General features: G+C 53.3%; 1 protein-coding gene across 1 annotated transcript; it reads right to left on the bottom strand.

Annotated features, from left to right (window-relative positions):
* Nucleotides 1-377: 377 nt before the first annotated feature.
* Nucleotides 378-13,165, bottom strand: LOC123927507 (tubulin alpha-8 chain). The gene is made up of 5 exons (XM_045982118.1): nt 13,038-13,165; nt 11,153-11,375; nt 9,617-9,765; nt 6,934-7,614; nt 378-5,276 (listed from the first exon to the last, which is right to left on the bottom strand). Exons 1-5 carry the CDS (start codon nt 13,038-13,040, stop codon nt 4,983-4,985), a joined length of 1,350 nt encoding a protein of 449 aa, XP_045838074.1. The 5' UTR covers nt 13,041-13,165; the 3' UTR covers nt 378-4,982.
* Nucleotides 13,166-13,846: the final 681 nt, after the last annotated feature.

Raw genomic sequence — 13,846 nt, 5'->3', positions numbered from 1 at the left:
CGAATCCAGGACCCAGGATCATGATCTGAGCTGAAGGCAGACACTTAATCAACTGAGTCACCCAGGTGTCCCAAAGATGAATTCTTCTACTTTAAATAAAAAATAGGGGTACCTGGGTGGCTTAGTTGGTTAAGTGTCTGCCTTTAGCTGGAGTCAGGATCCCAGGGTTCTGCGATCAAGCCCCACATTGGGCTCCCTGCTCAGTGTGGAGTCTGCTTCTCCCCCTGCCCCTCCCCCTGCTTGTGCTTCCTCTCAAATAAATCTTTTTTTATTTTTTAAAGATTTTATTTATTTGATATAGAGAGAGAGAGATCACAAGCAGGCAGAGGCAGGCAGAGAGAGAGGGGGGGAAGCAGGCTCCCCGTGGAGCAGAGAGCCCCATGCGGGGCTCGATCCCAGTATCCTGAGATCATGACCTGACCTGAAGGCAGAGGCTTAACCCACTAAGCCACCCAGGTGTCCCAATAAATAAAAATCTTTAATAAAAAATAAAAAACAGAAGCCAGGAATTCCAACTTCCCATCTGCAGACCCAACTATACCAGTACCCGTCTGTCTCTCTCCAAGCTGACTCTAGCATCAAGGACTAAAAACACATCCCGTCCCCAAACCTTCTGTGATGGTTCTCTCCCCTGGGCTGGGAGGTCTCTCTACCCCTCTGGACAGCAGAGCTCTCTGGGGCATCTCCTCTGTCCTTCGGTACTCTCCACGGGCGATCTCACGCCCTGACCCTGAGTAACAGAGCAGCATCTCCGGGGGCTCCGTGGGCTTGGGCTGGCCCCCAGGGAACTCAAGCTCAGCACTGTCTGTTAAAGGCTGAACTGTGCCCCCGCAAAATTCATATGCTGACATACCTCAGAGTGGGACTGCGTGAGAAGGGACCTTTCAAGAGGTGATTAAGATAAAGTCATACGGTGAGTCCTAGATGACTGGTGTCCTCGTAAGAGGAGGAAATGGGGACACAGACAGGCAGAGGGAAGACCATGTGAGGACACAGGAAGAAGACGGCCATCTGTAAGGCCAGGGAGAAGCCGCAGAAGGAACCAACCCTGATGACACCTTCGTGTCAGACTTCCAGTGTCCAGAACCGTGAGAAAGTTGATTTCTGTTGCGTCAGCTCCCCAGTCAGTGGTCCTTGGTTTATGGCCGCCTTAGGAGACGAATGCAGTGTCTGAAGATGACTTCCTCTCCAAACCCAAACAGAATAACATGGAGGGACAGCATCTCACGGCGACCACGGCAGGAATCCGGTCATGCACATCCCTCTCCACGGGCCACACCAGCTGGTCCTAACTACTGGGCTTCCAACCTCTTCCCCATCTCACAGTGCTGGCTGAAGCATCAGCCCTCACCTCGCTTATCACAGCTGCCTCTACCCCTCTCCTGCACTGTGCTTGGGAACTGACCCTTCTTGCCACTGCCAAGCAATTCTTTAAGGTGAGGTTTTCAATCTCGGCACCACTGACATTTTGGGGCAGGACAGCTCTTGTTGAGAGGAGGTCTGTCCTGTGCCTCGTAGGATGCTTGGAGTAGCAGCCGAGCTCTCTCCCCGCGGCACGCCCGAACACCCCCTCTGCAGGTGTGCCAACCCAAACCGTCTGGCGACATCACCCTAGCCTGTGAGAACCACTGCTTTAAAGACAGGTGACCCTGGATGCCGGCACTTGACAGCAACGAAGGTTTTATACAGGAGAAAATTCAAACTCCTCTGTTGCCTCATTGGTTCCGTCTAGCCTCTAGAATAATCTGTGCTACACAGTAGGTACTCGCTCAATAAACATTCGAGAAAGAGAAGGCAAAACCAAGGTCCTTTAAGTCAGTACCTTTTTCTCTAGCTCCCCCTTCTTCCATCTCAAGTTTCAGCTACAAACTGAAGAGAATGTATCTGTGCTTCCTGTCTCTTTCCCTCTGCCAGTCTCCGCCGGGAACAGCCTGCCCTCTCTCCAAGTGCCAATCCTCTCGGAAGGAGGCGCTGGGGACTCCCATGTCCTCTAGGTGCACCTGCACAGTTCTCACCCCAATCTGAGCTTTAAGGAAGAGGGAAGACAAAGAGAGGCAGCAGATCGGTTCCTTGCTGTAGCTAGGAGGACTGGTGCTCGACACTATGTGCTTATAAGAAGCAAGAGGGCTCCCATCACCAATCTCCAAAAGGCCAAGGGACTGGAAACCCTGGGGAGTTCAGAACGTGGCGGGGGAGAGAGGGGGATACAGGGAAGAGGCAAGAACAGCAAGACCCGTCAAAAATCTTCACAAAAAAGCAGTCAGACCCCAGGACCCTGTCTTTCACCTTAGAACTGGCAGGCACCCGTTAACACATCCAGAAGAAAACAAGGTTACACCTCGGAGCAGTCAGATCTAAAAGGCTCTGGTGTCGGGCATCTCAGGCACAGCTCAGGGGAGAGGGAAGGAGCGGCTTGAATACCAGGAATTAGTGAAAATCTGCACCAGAGAGAGAAAGAAACAGCCGAGGCCTCCATACTTTTTTGAGGGTGGGAATTTTTTGTTGAGCTTCTAATACCGGTTAGCCGCGGTAGAGATGCTCTAATCTTCCCTGTCATTGAGGCTAATGCCTTTTAGTGTCCTGTTCCGATCACCAGCAGGATAACCACCCTCCTCTGCAAGGACTCTGCAGAGCCAACTTCCCACCAGGCTCCTAGGTCCTGGGTCTGTTACAAAGGGAAGGGGGGTACCTGCAGGAGGTCATCTGGGTTTAGGCCCTGCTATGGCCAGGGCCAGAGCACACCTGCTGCCAGCTACAGGGAAAACTCCGTGTGAACACCCCACCCTAATGCTCACGTTAGGTTCCTGCTTTCAGTAGAGTGCTTGTTAAGATACTGGGTGCCCTCGGTGTCAGAGCACAGCTCCCATAGCAAGAATCTCTCCGCTTCTCCATCGTTACCCCACCAACGACTCCACAGCTGGAAAGGAACCCAGGCAAGCCTCTCCCTGGGGACCCAAGGACATGGCTCTATCTGGGGCTCAGCAGTGGGTGTTGGAGGGGAGGGGCGGAGTCCAGACACAGACGTAACAAAAGACTCTTCCTGCTTATTTCAAAAATACACACGGAAAAGGGATAGGAAGTGAGAGAAGGGAGAGGGACTTATACCTATTCTAGTTTGGGGCCACAGGAGAAGAGGACGGCAGCTGCAAGTTTATCCAAATAAATTATCTGGCTTGCTCCGCCCACTTGTAACTGACTCACCCCACCCCCGGTTCTCATCACAGGAGGGCCTCAGGGTTAGGTGTCTAATTAATTCCCACTGGCTGTTCTCCTTCCCAATGCCTGGGGCACCTGTAGGGCAAGGAGGGGTCTATTTAGTGGTTTGAACCCACAGAGGGAAGAAGTGCTAGTATGTATGAATTCATGTGTCCAGTGAGGCAAAAAGCAGGGAAAGAAAGAGGAACGAAAATGTCAGCTCTCGGTTTCTGGGTGAAGATACCAGTAGGGCAGGCTGGACGTACTTGCTGAACACAGACTAATCCAGGTCCTTGAATAGGCGCTGGCCGCGTTTTCCTAACCGCCTTCCCTTCCTACACCTTAGCTCCGCCTCTAACCCAAGCCCTAAATCATTGCGGATCTTCAGGAAGAGACCCATTTAGTTGCCTGGGATTGGCAATTTACATAGGTCCACAAGCCCTCTTAAATGTCTGTAGCTTCATGGATAGGGGTCAAAGTCTGGATCTGGGCGCTGTGCTCATGAGCTCTAGGACACTAAACGCCTCCCAGGGATCAATCAAACAAGGCTCTTGGATGTTGGGAATCAGTTCCTAGGTTAGCATTAAGAAACTTGTCCCCTGAACCCAAAGCAAGGCCACTGTGGGCACATCTGGGTAGCCCCAAGGCTCACTGTTGCCCAAAAAAAAGGAGAGACCCATCCTGAGTAACACGCTGCAATTCGATGTCTGAAAAATAAAAAGCAGGTAGATTCAGATGAAGAGTAGAGGCCCTACCCTTCTGGTGGGGGCTGGGCTGGGTTCCGCTCAATGGCCTTGCCAGGGGCTGAGCTTGGTCCCACGGAGATATCCCACCTCTTCAGAGAATACATTCCTGTCTGGCTGAGGGGCTTTCAAGCACATTAAGGAGAGACCTCCCCGAACCCAGGCCATGCTGGAAGGGGCCATCCAGTTTCCTCCCAGGTCCTGCTAGGTCCTTCTACTGACTAATACATTGATCTCTAAGACCATATGTGGCTAGGTCCAAGAACTGTATCTTTCTCATCAGGGACCCCTTTAAAAATAAAAAATATAGACTTTTTTGTCTAAAAGGCTCATAGGCACTTTGAGAAGTATTTCAGATGTTCACAGTCCCAAGCTAAAGACCCCGTCTTTTGGAATCCTGGTTCTTGGACCCTGTGCCTTCACTTCATAGGGCATCCGGCTCGAGCCCTAAATTTTAAGATGGCTGCAGCAGATTGGTTTGTCAATTCTTGTGGCTTCAACCTCTACTGCCCTCTGTTGGCCATGAGGAGGGAGGATAGGTTAAAAAAAAAAAACAAAAAAACCCACCAAAACCCAACCAACATACTTGACTCCTTCCTGGCATTGAAACTGAGACAGACTTTCTGTCCCGGAATGCTAGGGGCAGACAAACTTTCAGCAGCTTTTGCCAGAACCTCTAGAAGGTTTACCTTTCCTTGGGGTGGGCTGGGATAAGGGGGTACACACAGGGAACCACCACATGAAGTCAAGGCACCACAGTCCAGGTCCTGAGCCCCTGCCTGTGTGTCAGGGTGGTCTGATCAGTCCTCCAGTAGGCATCCCCCAGCTGGAAGCCCTGGAGGCAGAGGCCGCCCTGCGCCTTAACTCAGAAGGACAATGAGGACGTTGGGAAGTTAGTGAAGGCCCATGCCTGGGCGGAACCTCACATCACAGAGCTCCACATCGCTTGCAACACTGACTGTATTGGTAGGGGGTTAGGGAAACAGTGGAACGAGAAATACAAAACCAGGTAGAGAGACCGGGCGTTGCAGGGGCCAGGACCCCCTAGAACTCCTCACTTTCATCTTCGCCGTCCATAGACTCTGTTCCCACTTCTTCATAATCCTTCTCCAGGGCGGCCAGGTCCTCCCGGGCCTCTGAGAACTCTCCTTCCTCCATGCCCTCGCCCACGTACCAGTGCACAAAGGCCCGTTTGGCGTACATCAGGTCAAACTTGTGGTCGAGGCGGGCCCAGGCCTCAGCGATGGCTGTGGTGTTGCTCAGCATGCACACGGCCCGCTGCACCTTGGCCAGGTCGCCGCCGGGCACCACTGTGGGGGGCTGGTAGTTAATGCCAACCTAAGAAGAAACAGCAAGCAGGGTAAGCCCCTGGTCTGGGTTCCTGGGAAGGGATCCATGGGAGGACTCCCAAAGCCTGGAGAGGGGCTGTCCCCTGGTGTCTGGCCTTTGCCAGTCTGTAAGGAACACAGGGATAAGGGAGCAAGTTAACTGCCATTAGGAAACAAACGGATCCAGAATGGGGGACTTTCAAGACACTAAGACCAGTCCCTTCAAAACCACTGCCAAGAAAAGGGGTGGCTGCTTTACATTAAAAGACTGAAGAGGGGTGCCTGGGTGGCTCAGGTCATGATCCCAGGGTCCTGGGTTCGAGCCCCGCATCGGCCTCTCTGCTGGGCAGGGAGCCTGCTTCCTCCTCTCTCTGCCTACTTGTGATCTCTGTCTGTCAAATAAATAAATAAAATCTTCAAAAAAAAAAAAAAAAAAAAAAAAGACTGAAGAGACAAAATACTATGCCTGGGCCTAGATTATATCCTGACTTTGGCAAACAGATATGAGAGATACTTGTGGAAATTGGGCAAGTTCAAATACTGACTTAAGCATTCTTATTTTGGAGGAGTATTAATTTTGTTAGGCACAAAAACAGACCAGTGGGTCAGAAATGTCTGTAAATGAGTGTAAATGGGTCAGCAAAGCAAAAATAAGCCTAGGAGAGTCAGATGTTGAATCTAGGCAGTGTATGTGTAAATTGTACTAATCTCCCCATTTTCCTATAGTTTAGAAAATAGTTTAAAAAGTATAAATCTTATGACGGTCTCCAATCGGATCTAACCCTAACCTACTTTAAACACTGCTCGATTCAGAACATAAACATTTCATATTCCGCGTTTAAAAAAAAAAAAAAAAAGTCAACTTCCCCCTTAACTGCCTCTCCAGACAGCAAGCTTACTACTTCCTGAAGGCAGCCTATTCTTTCTCCCAGTAGCTGAAGCTTTCCTAATACGGAGCTGGGAGAATTCGCCTCCCACACTTCCTAGCCCCAGTTGCTAGTTTTGAGCTACAGGACCACTCTTCAGTCCCAGCACATGGCTGTTAGCTTTAACACCGGAGTCGCTGTGTCCCCTCCCGTCACAGTCACGTCTGCGACAGCAACACCAGGCAGGGAAGCTGTGGGTTAATGCCACAGCTGCCGCCTTTAATCTTTCTAATCTCACCCTGGAACAAAACCCATAGAACCTGAACTTGCTCAGTATCCTCTAGGAATGTGGATCGAGAAAACAAAGGGGCATAAACAAATTCTTTCTCATTACTTCAAAAGGAAGGGGCTGCGTTCATAGATCTTCTGACCATGTCTTGCCCATTATCTGAATGGAAGGCCTTTCCGCGTTTCCAGAAGCATGCTCTTCCCAGCAGGAGCCGTATTGGGAGGGTACGTCCCCCGCACAGGCGAACGAGCGGTCCCAACCCGACTGGCGACCCCAGGGAGTGCCTATTTGCCAGGCTAAGAGACGTGAAACCTACTTTTCCTTTCATGAAGACAAATGTTCGAGCAGAATAAAAAAGCTATCATTTGCCCGAATCTCCATCCCTAGCACATTTGCCGTCCTGCCTGCCGCTCTGTAGCAATCTCCCTTCTCGGCGGGTACGCAGGCCACGTGCTCACCGCCTCCCCTCCCCCCGCTGCACCGTCCAACCCCCAACTTCATTCCCAGCTTGCCTTGAAACCTGTGGGACACCAGTCCACAAACTGGATGGTGCGCTTGGTCTTGATGGTGGCGATGGCGGCGTTCACGTCCTTGGGCACCACTTCCCCGCGGTACAGCATGCAGCAGGCCATGTATTTGCCATGGCGAGGGTCACACTTGACCATCTGGTTGGAGGGCTCGAAGCAGGCGTTGGTGATCTCTGCCACTGACAGCTGCTCATGGTAGGCCTTCTCGGCGGAGATGATGGGGGCGTAGGTCACCAGGGGGAAGTGGATGCGGGGGTAGGGCACCAGGTTGGTCTGGAACTCCGTGAGGTCCACGTTGAGGGCCCCGTCGAAGCGCAGGGAGGCCGTGATGGAGGACACGATCTGGCCGATGAGCCGGTTGAGGTTGGTGTAGGTGGGGCGCTCGATGTCCAGGTTGCGGCGGCAGATGTCGTAGATGGCCTCGTTGTCCACCATGAAGGCACAGTCCGAGTGCTCCAGGGTGGTGTGGGTGGTCAGGATGGAGTTGTAGGGCTCCACCACGGCCGTGGACACCTGGGGCGCGGGGTAGATGGCAAATTCCAACTTGGACTTCTTGCCGTAGTCGACAGAAAGGCGCTCCATCAACAGGGAGGTGAAGCCTGAGCCAGTGCCACCCCCAAAGCTGTGGAAGATGAGGAAACCCTGAAGGCCAGTGCACTGGTCTGTCTGGGGTAGGAGAGAACAGCGTCAGCGGGCAGGCGACCCACTCTGCGCCCAGCCCCTTTCTCCCAACGGAACCCTCTCCGTCCCCAAAGCTACTGCGACCCAACCACAACTTTATTCACTTCTGTATTTAGAAAACCAACACAACAAAATCAATAAACAAAATAAACCGTGTACCACAATTTGTACTACATTTTACTGCAGGTATAATGCACGGTTCGACAAGTGTATATACCTACATTACCAAACTAATCAAGATACAGAGATTTCTGTGACTCCAGAAAGTTTTCTCATGCTCTTTTGTTTCTTCTCAGTAGAGGTGAGAAGAGAACACCTACAGGGGTTTGGAGTTCTAGGGGACAGATGACCTCGAAGGCCGTTGCTGTGTTCATGAAGTGGCAAGTGAGGGGCGGTGGGAGGGGAGAGGTGAGGAGGGTCGGGTGGGATGGAACATTGTTGTCAGACAGCTGGGCCCTCTCAACTCTGCAAGAGAGGGGGAGGTCGGGGGAGGCAGTGGCGGCATCTTGTTGAACATAGAGATTCCCTGGCCCCCCACTTGAGACTGGAACCCAGGGACCTGCGTGTTTAACAAGTACTCGGGCTGACTTCTGATGTAGCTAGACTCTTGGACTAGCAGAGTGTCAATCTGGGGGCGCCTGGGTGACTCAGTGGGTTAAAGCCTCTGCCTTCCACTCAGGTCATGATCCCAGAGTCCTGGGATCGAGCCCCACAACGGGCTCTCTGCTCAGCAGGGAGCCTGCTTCCCCTTCTCTCTCTGCCTGCCTGTGATCTCTGTCTGTCAAATAAATGGATAAAATCTTAAAAAACAAAAACAAAAACAAATGCACCCTTTATGGAGTGTACATTTTTTTAGAAGAGCATCAGTTTGTACCAGATGCACAGGGAGTGAAGACATAAAAATTCTTCACTTATTTGCGATATATCCATATAGAGAATCACTCTGTTGTACACCTGAAACTAATGCTATGGCAATTATATCCCAATAAAAATCACTTAAACAAAAAGCAAGCTTTATGCAAACTGATAACAACAACTAAAAAATCCCAAGCACCTCACCAAACCAGAAAACAAACCCCAAAAAGCAAACCATCCCTCCTCCCCCCACCCCTCAGCCCAAAAACCTCTTAAAAAAAAAATCCTAGGACACCTGGGTGATTCAGTTGGTTAAGCATCTGCCTTTGGCTCAGGTCATGATCCCAGGGGCCTGGGATGAGCCCTGCATCGGGCTTCTCAGCCGGGAGTCTGCTTCTACCCCTCCCCGCTGTTTGTGATCTCTCGCTCTCTCAAAAAAATAAATAAAATCTTAAAAAAAAGAAAAAAAAAAAAGAAAGAAAATCCAAAGCCCAAAGGGAACTTTGTTTTTGCAAGCACAGAATCCCATTCCTCAAGTCAATGACTGGCAAGTCCTCCATCTGAACTGGTGAGCAGAAGTACGTCTGGACAGTCCCTCTAGAGGACCAGTGCCGTAGTACCGGCTCCCAGTTGGCCTCACTCCTGGTGCTCAGTGCCTCAGGCAAGGGATGGGGTAAACTGGGAAGTGGTTAAAAACTAACCAGTAAGCGGGAGCCTCTCCCAGGTGTAAAGTTCTGCTTAGGAATCTAAGAACAGGCTGAGCAGCCAAAGCAGCTTCCACCTACCTGCTGGGGGCAGAGAGGGATCAAAGCTCAAAGAAGGCTTGGATTGGACGGTTAGACCTGCCAAAGCTAGGAACCAGCCACGCAGGGAGCCTGAGTCCACAGACTCGGGGCAGAACCAGTTATTCCGGTTCCTAACCCTAGATCCACACCCAGGACACGCAGCTCCCCCTAGGGGAAGGCGAGGACACAGATAAGCCAAAGGAGCCATCAGGACACCACCGGCCCTGGTCACAGCCACAGATCTGTGGTTTCTCTTTCTTCCACGTGTGTCCAGCCTCCCAGGCCAGGAAGGGAGAGTCAGGACACATGGAACTCCTGACGGTATCAAGGGCACTCGGTCGGCTCACCAGTTTTCGGATTCGCTCCAGCACAAGATCGATGATCTCCTTCCCCACAGTGTAGTGGCCTCGGGCATAGTTGTTGGCCGCATCCTCCTTGCCAGATATCAGCTGCTCCGGGTGGAAGAGCTGCCTATAAATGCCAGTTCTTACCCCATCTTGAGGGGAAGAAAGAGGGCAAAGGTAAGAGGCTGGTCTCACCCCCCACGAGGATACAGGTGCTAGGACCGCTGCGGCATGGACACAGGTGCTAGGACTTATGCTGCGAAGCTGAGCTCCCCGAGGTAAAACTGCAAAAGGGAGCATGAATGGCAAAAGGCCTTCCAGAGACCCCCAAAGTCCAGTGAGTCCTCCCTGGGCCTGAAAGGGGGTAAGTCAGGGGGTCCCTTTAACAGCGCCTTCCCTCATAGCCACTTCTACTTGGTGAGGAATCAGAGGGGGTCTAGGGGAATCTCAATGACTTTTTTCTTTTTTTTTTTATTTTAAGATTTTCTTTATTTGAGAGAGAGTGAGAGAACATGAGATGGGAGTAGGTCAGAGGGAGAAGCAGACTCCACATGAAGCAAGGAGCCCGATGTGGGACTCAATCCCGGGACCCTGGGATCATGACCTGAGCTGAAGGCAGTCACTCAACCAACTGAGCCACCCAGGTGCCCTTCATGACTTTTGATTGGGACTAGAACATAGACTGAAAACCCACTCCACAGTTTAACATCTAGAAAACGGTCTTTGGAAAGATGGGGAGATGGAGGAGTGCTTGGGTTGCTCAGTTGGTTAAGTGTCTAACCTTGATTCAGGTCACGATCTCAGGGTCCTGGGATCGAGCCCCTCATTGGGTTCCCTGTTCAGGGGGAAACCTGCTTCTCCCTCTCCCCCACACTTGTGCTCTCTTTCAAATAAGTTAAATCTGAAAGGAAGGAAGGGAGAGAGAGAGAGAGAAAGAAGGAAGGAAAGACCCAAGGAAGGAAGGAAGGAAGAAAAAGAGAAGAGGAAAGAGAGAAAGACAGACAGGGAAGGGGGTAGGGTCAAGTTTTCAGGAACAGGAAACTGAGGGGATCCAGATGCAGAAAGGAGGAAGCAGAGAACCTCCTGGGAACCAGCAACAACCGAGTTCCCACAGGTCCACATCCTATTAAGGGCCCGCCCCTTCCAGTTAAGGCTGAGTAGGGGGCCATTAAGAATGTTCTCAGTGCCCGGTTCCTTAGGCAATGTTAAGCTCAAGAGTCTGCGGGTAGGAAAAAGGAAGTAAGTTTAAAGTTTCTGCTTTTATAACCATTCTTTTCTGCAGCCTTCATTCTGCGTCTGACCCCTGACTCAAAAATCTGGCAGTTTCTGGGCACAGCAGTTTGACTGATAACCCTCTTGGCACAGGAAGCCCTTAGGACTCCTCCTGAAGTCAGAGTCTAGACAGAAGAGCAGACTTCAGAGTTGTTCTCGGCAGGGGGCTGCCTGCAATCCAACAGCTTTCCCCCTAAGCAGAGCTCCCCACTGACTTTGGGGCTGGCAAAAAATACAGGCTGGAGAGGGGAACCCCCGCCCGCTCACCTATGACAGCAGGCTCCAGATCCACAAAGACAGCCCGGGGCACATGCTTGCCAGCCCCCGTCTCACTGAAGAAGGTGTTGAAGGAGTCATCGCCGCTGCTCAGCGCCTTGTCACTGAGCATGGTGCCATTGGGCTGGATGTCGTGCTCCATGCAGTAGAGCTCCCAGCAGGCATTGCCCATCTGCACGCCCGCCTGGCCCACATGGATGGAAATACACTCGCGCTGTTGGGGGAAGCAGAGACATGATGTGGTGTGAATGGAGAAGGGAAGCAAGTGGGCCTTGAAAAGGCCCTGGAAGCGCCCTTTTATCTTCCCTCCCTGGAGCCTGAGGCCTGATAGTGAGTTACATGGTCCCAAACCCAAAAGCCTGGGTTCCCTTTCCAGACCTTCCCACACTTTAAGCCAAACGACCTCATTTTCTCATTTTCTTTTCATTTCCTTAGGGCTTGAGAACGAAGGTGGCTAAAAAGCCTAGATCTTCAGGGGCAGGAACTAGAGACAGCCGATACCAAGCCGCCAAGTCCCACTGTCTAGTGCCCTGCGTGCTGGCTGGGGCGGGGCGGGGCCAGGAAAGCTCAGAGTCCTGCACACCAAGATGGGGCCTCCAGCAATGGACCCCTAGGAGAAGGGGTCTCCCATAGTGGGGACTCTGTGCCCCTTTTGAAGGGGCAGAAGATGAAGTTCAGGCCTGTGGGTTAACAGAGGCAGTGGCTCTGGAGTTAGAGCTAGTCTGAAAACTCACCCCCAAAGTCCCCTTTTTGGGGGGGGGGGGGATAGGCCCTGACTCTGGACGCTTGTCTCTGCCCACTCCAGCGCACAGTCAATCCAGGTAAGTGCTGCTGGAGGGTCACGATGGAGCCAGAAGACTTGCCCTGCCCTTTCAGCTCTCCTGAGGTAACTCCTATGAGGGACAGACTCTATTCTGGTCCTTCACCCCCGGCCCACAGTCTAGAGTGTGAAAGGGCTTGCACACGTCCCAGGCGGATAGGAGGTCTTCTAAGAGAACTGGCAAGAGTTTAGGGATTTCAGGAGCTATCCTTCAAGACAGCCTCGGAGCCTTTACAAGGGCTCAGGACACAGGCAGGGTGTAAAGAGTCCTGGGAGGCCCTGGCGCCTGACACACCCCGAGCTCTTCGGTTTAACTTAAGGACTTCACGGGCTTGGGCAACCAGAAGAGAAGTGGAGTAAAAATATTCCTCCTTAGACGGCAGGAGGAGCTCACGGTCACGCCCGACCAGGGAGGGGTCAAGGTCGTGCACCTCTGGCCTCTGGCCGGAATCTGGCGGGGCGAGACAAAGGCATTCAGACGGACAGTGCAGAACTGGAGAAACCTGCCGGAGTTGGCTGAGCGGCCCGGGTCTGGCCTCCAGCGCGGGAGTGTGACTTCACAGGGAGGCGGGGACTGCAGCTGGGGGCGGGCGCCTCTTTGTCCCGGACGGCCGCGGGACAAAACTGGGGCGGGTCCAGGCTCCCGACTCCGGAGCGCGCTGCCCAGCCTCGCCGGGGTTGGGGACCCCCAGGCTGCGCGCAGCGCTGGACGGACCTCGCCACGCTGGCGCCCCGCGGGCCCCGCGCACTTCCCTCCAGTCCGCAGCCGAAGCGCACAGAACTTCTCCAGCTCGCGTCAGCCCCTCCCGCCTCTCCCAGGCAAGGGGCTCAGAAGAGCAGCGAGCGCTCGGACGCGGCGGGAGTGCCCGGCCTTCCGCACAGTCCCCCACACCGTGGTCGCCGTGACCGCCCAAACCCCCCAACACACGTCGGACTGCCCAGCGCCCCAGGCTCCCCTCCTTCCCGCGCAGCCGGCCCTTACCGGGGACCCTCGGGCGCCCCCGCGCAGCACCCCCCTCCCCGTGGACTCTGCCAGTGCCCCCAGCTCCCTCTCACCATGGTTGTTCCGACAGGTGATGCTTGCGGAGAGTCGTTGGCTGCAGACGCGTTACGGGTCTCCAGCAACACTAGGAATCTCGGTGCAGTCCGGCTAGCTGGGGCTTATATATCCCCGCCCAGCCGCCAGCCCTGCCTCCCGGCGGGGCTCCTGCCCCCTCCGCGCCTCTCATTGGGCCGGGGTCCCAGCGAAGCCCGGCCCCCTCTCCGTTATTGGGCTGGCGCTTATGAAGTATCCCCGCCCTAGCAGGTCATTGGGCAGTTTGTAAAGCCAAAGGGAGGGAAAGCCTTGGGGATTCGAATCCTCCCGGGCCGCTGGACCCTCGTCCCTTCTGCTGGAGCGTGTGCTGGATCTGAGAGGTTGGCGCTTTGGAGAAACGCGTTTGTTCCGTTGTTGCCTTAAGTCATTATACGGGTAATACGGCAGACCTAGTTCGAAAAGTGCATAAACCTTGCACGGTGGCGCATACTGGAGCTCAGCAACCGCTAGAGAAGGAAAGATGCTGTGATGAGAACCAGGTGCTGAAAGCTCAAAAGGCAGCTAGGGTGGGGGAGGGTTGGACAGGCAGGTGTGGGAGAGAGCATTCCAGGCGCAGCTAATTGCAATTTACCTCCCTTTCACTGCGGCAAGCGCTTCAGATCAGGTGACTCCGATTGCGAGAGAGCAAGGGGTCCAGGCTGGGTAAAGCACATTGAAGAGGACTTGTAGGGTGAACATGGGTGCTACTCTGAAGAGTTTGCACATAATTCCACCGGCTGTGGAGCACCTTTGAGGGCCGGTGACTAGAAGAGTGATGTGATAAGCAGTA

This window comes from Meles meles, chromosome 17, assembly GCF_922984935.1.
Source record: "Meles meles chromosome 17, mMelMel3.1 paternal haplotype, whole genome shotgun sequence".
Classification (NCBI taxonomy): domain Eukaryota; kingdom Metazoa; phylum Chordata; class Mammalia; order Carnivora; family Mustelidae; genus Meles; species Meles meles.
The sequence above is the reverse complement of the archived record's forward strand: the minus strand, read 5'-3'. Positions and strand labels throughout refer to the sequence as shown.

What these genes read in the sequence shown, in the direction of transcription:
- LOC123927507 (XM_045982118.1), bottom strand. An exon ending in TCTGGAGCCTGCTGTCATAG is followed by an intron (nt 9,766 to 11,152) that starts GTGAGCGGGCGG and finishes CTTCCCCTCAAG; the next exon opens with ATGGGGTAAGAACTGGCATT. An exon ending in GGTGTCCCACAGGTTTCAAG is followed by an intron (nt 5,277 to 6,933) that starts GCAAGCTGGGAA and finishes GTTTCTTCTTAG; the next exon opens with GTTGGCATTAACTACCAGCC.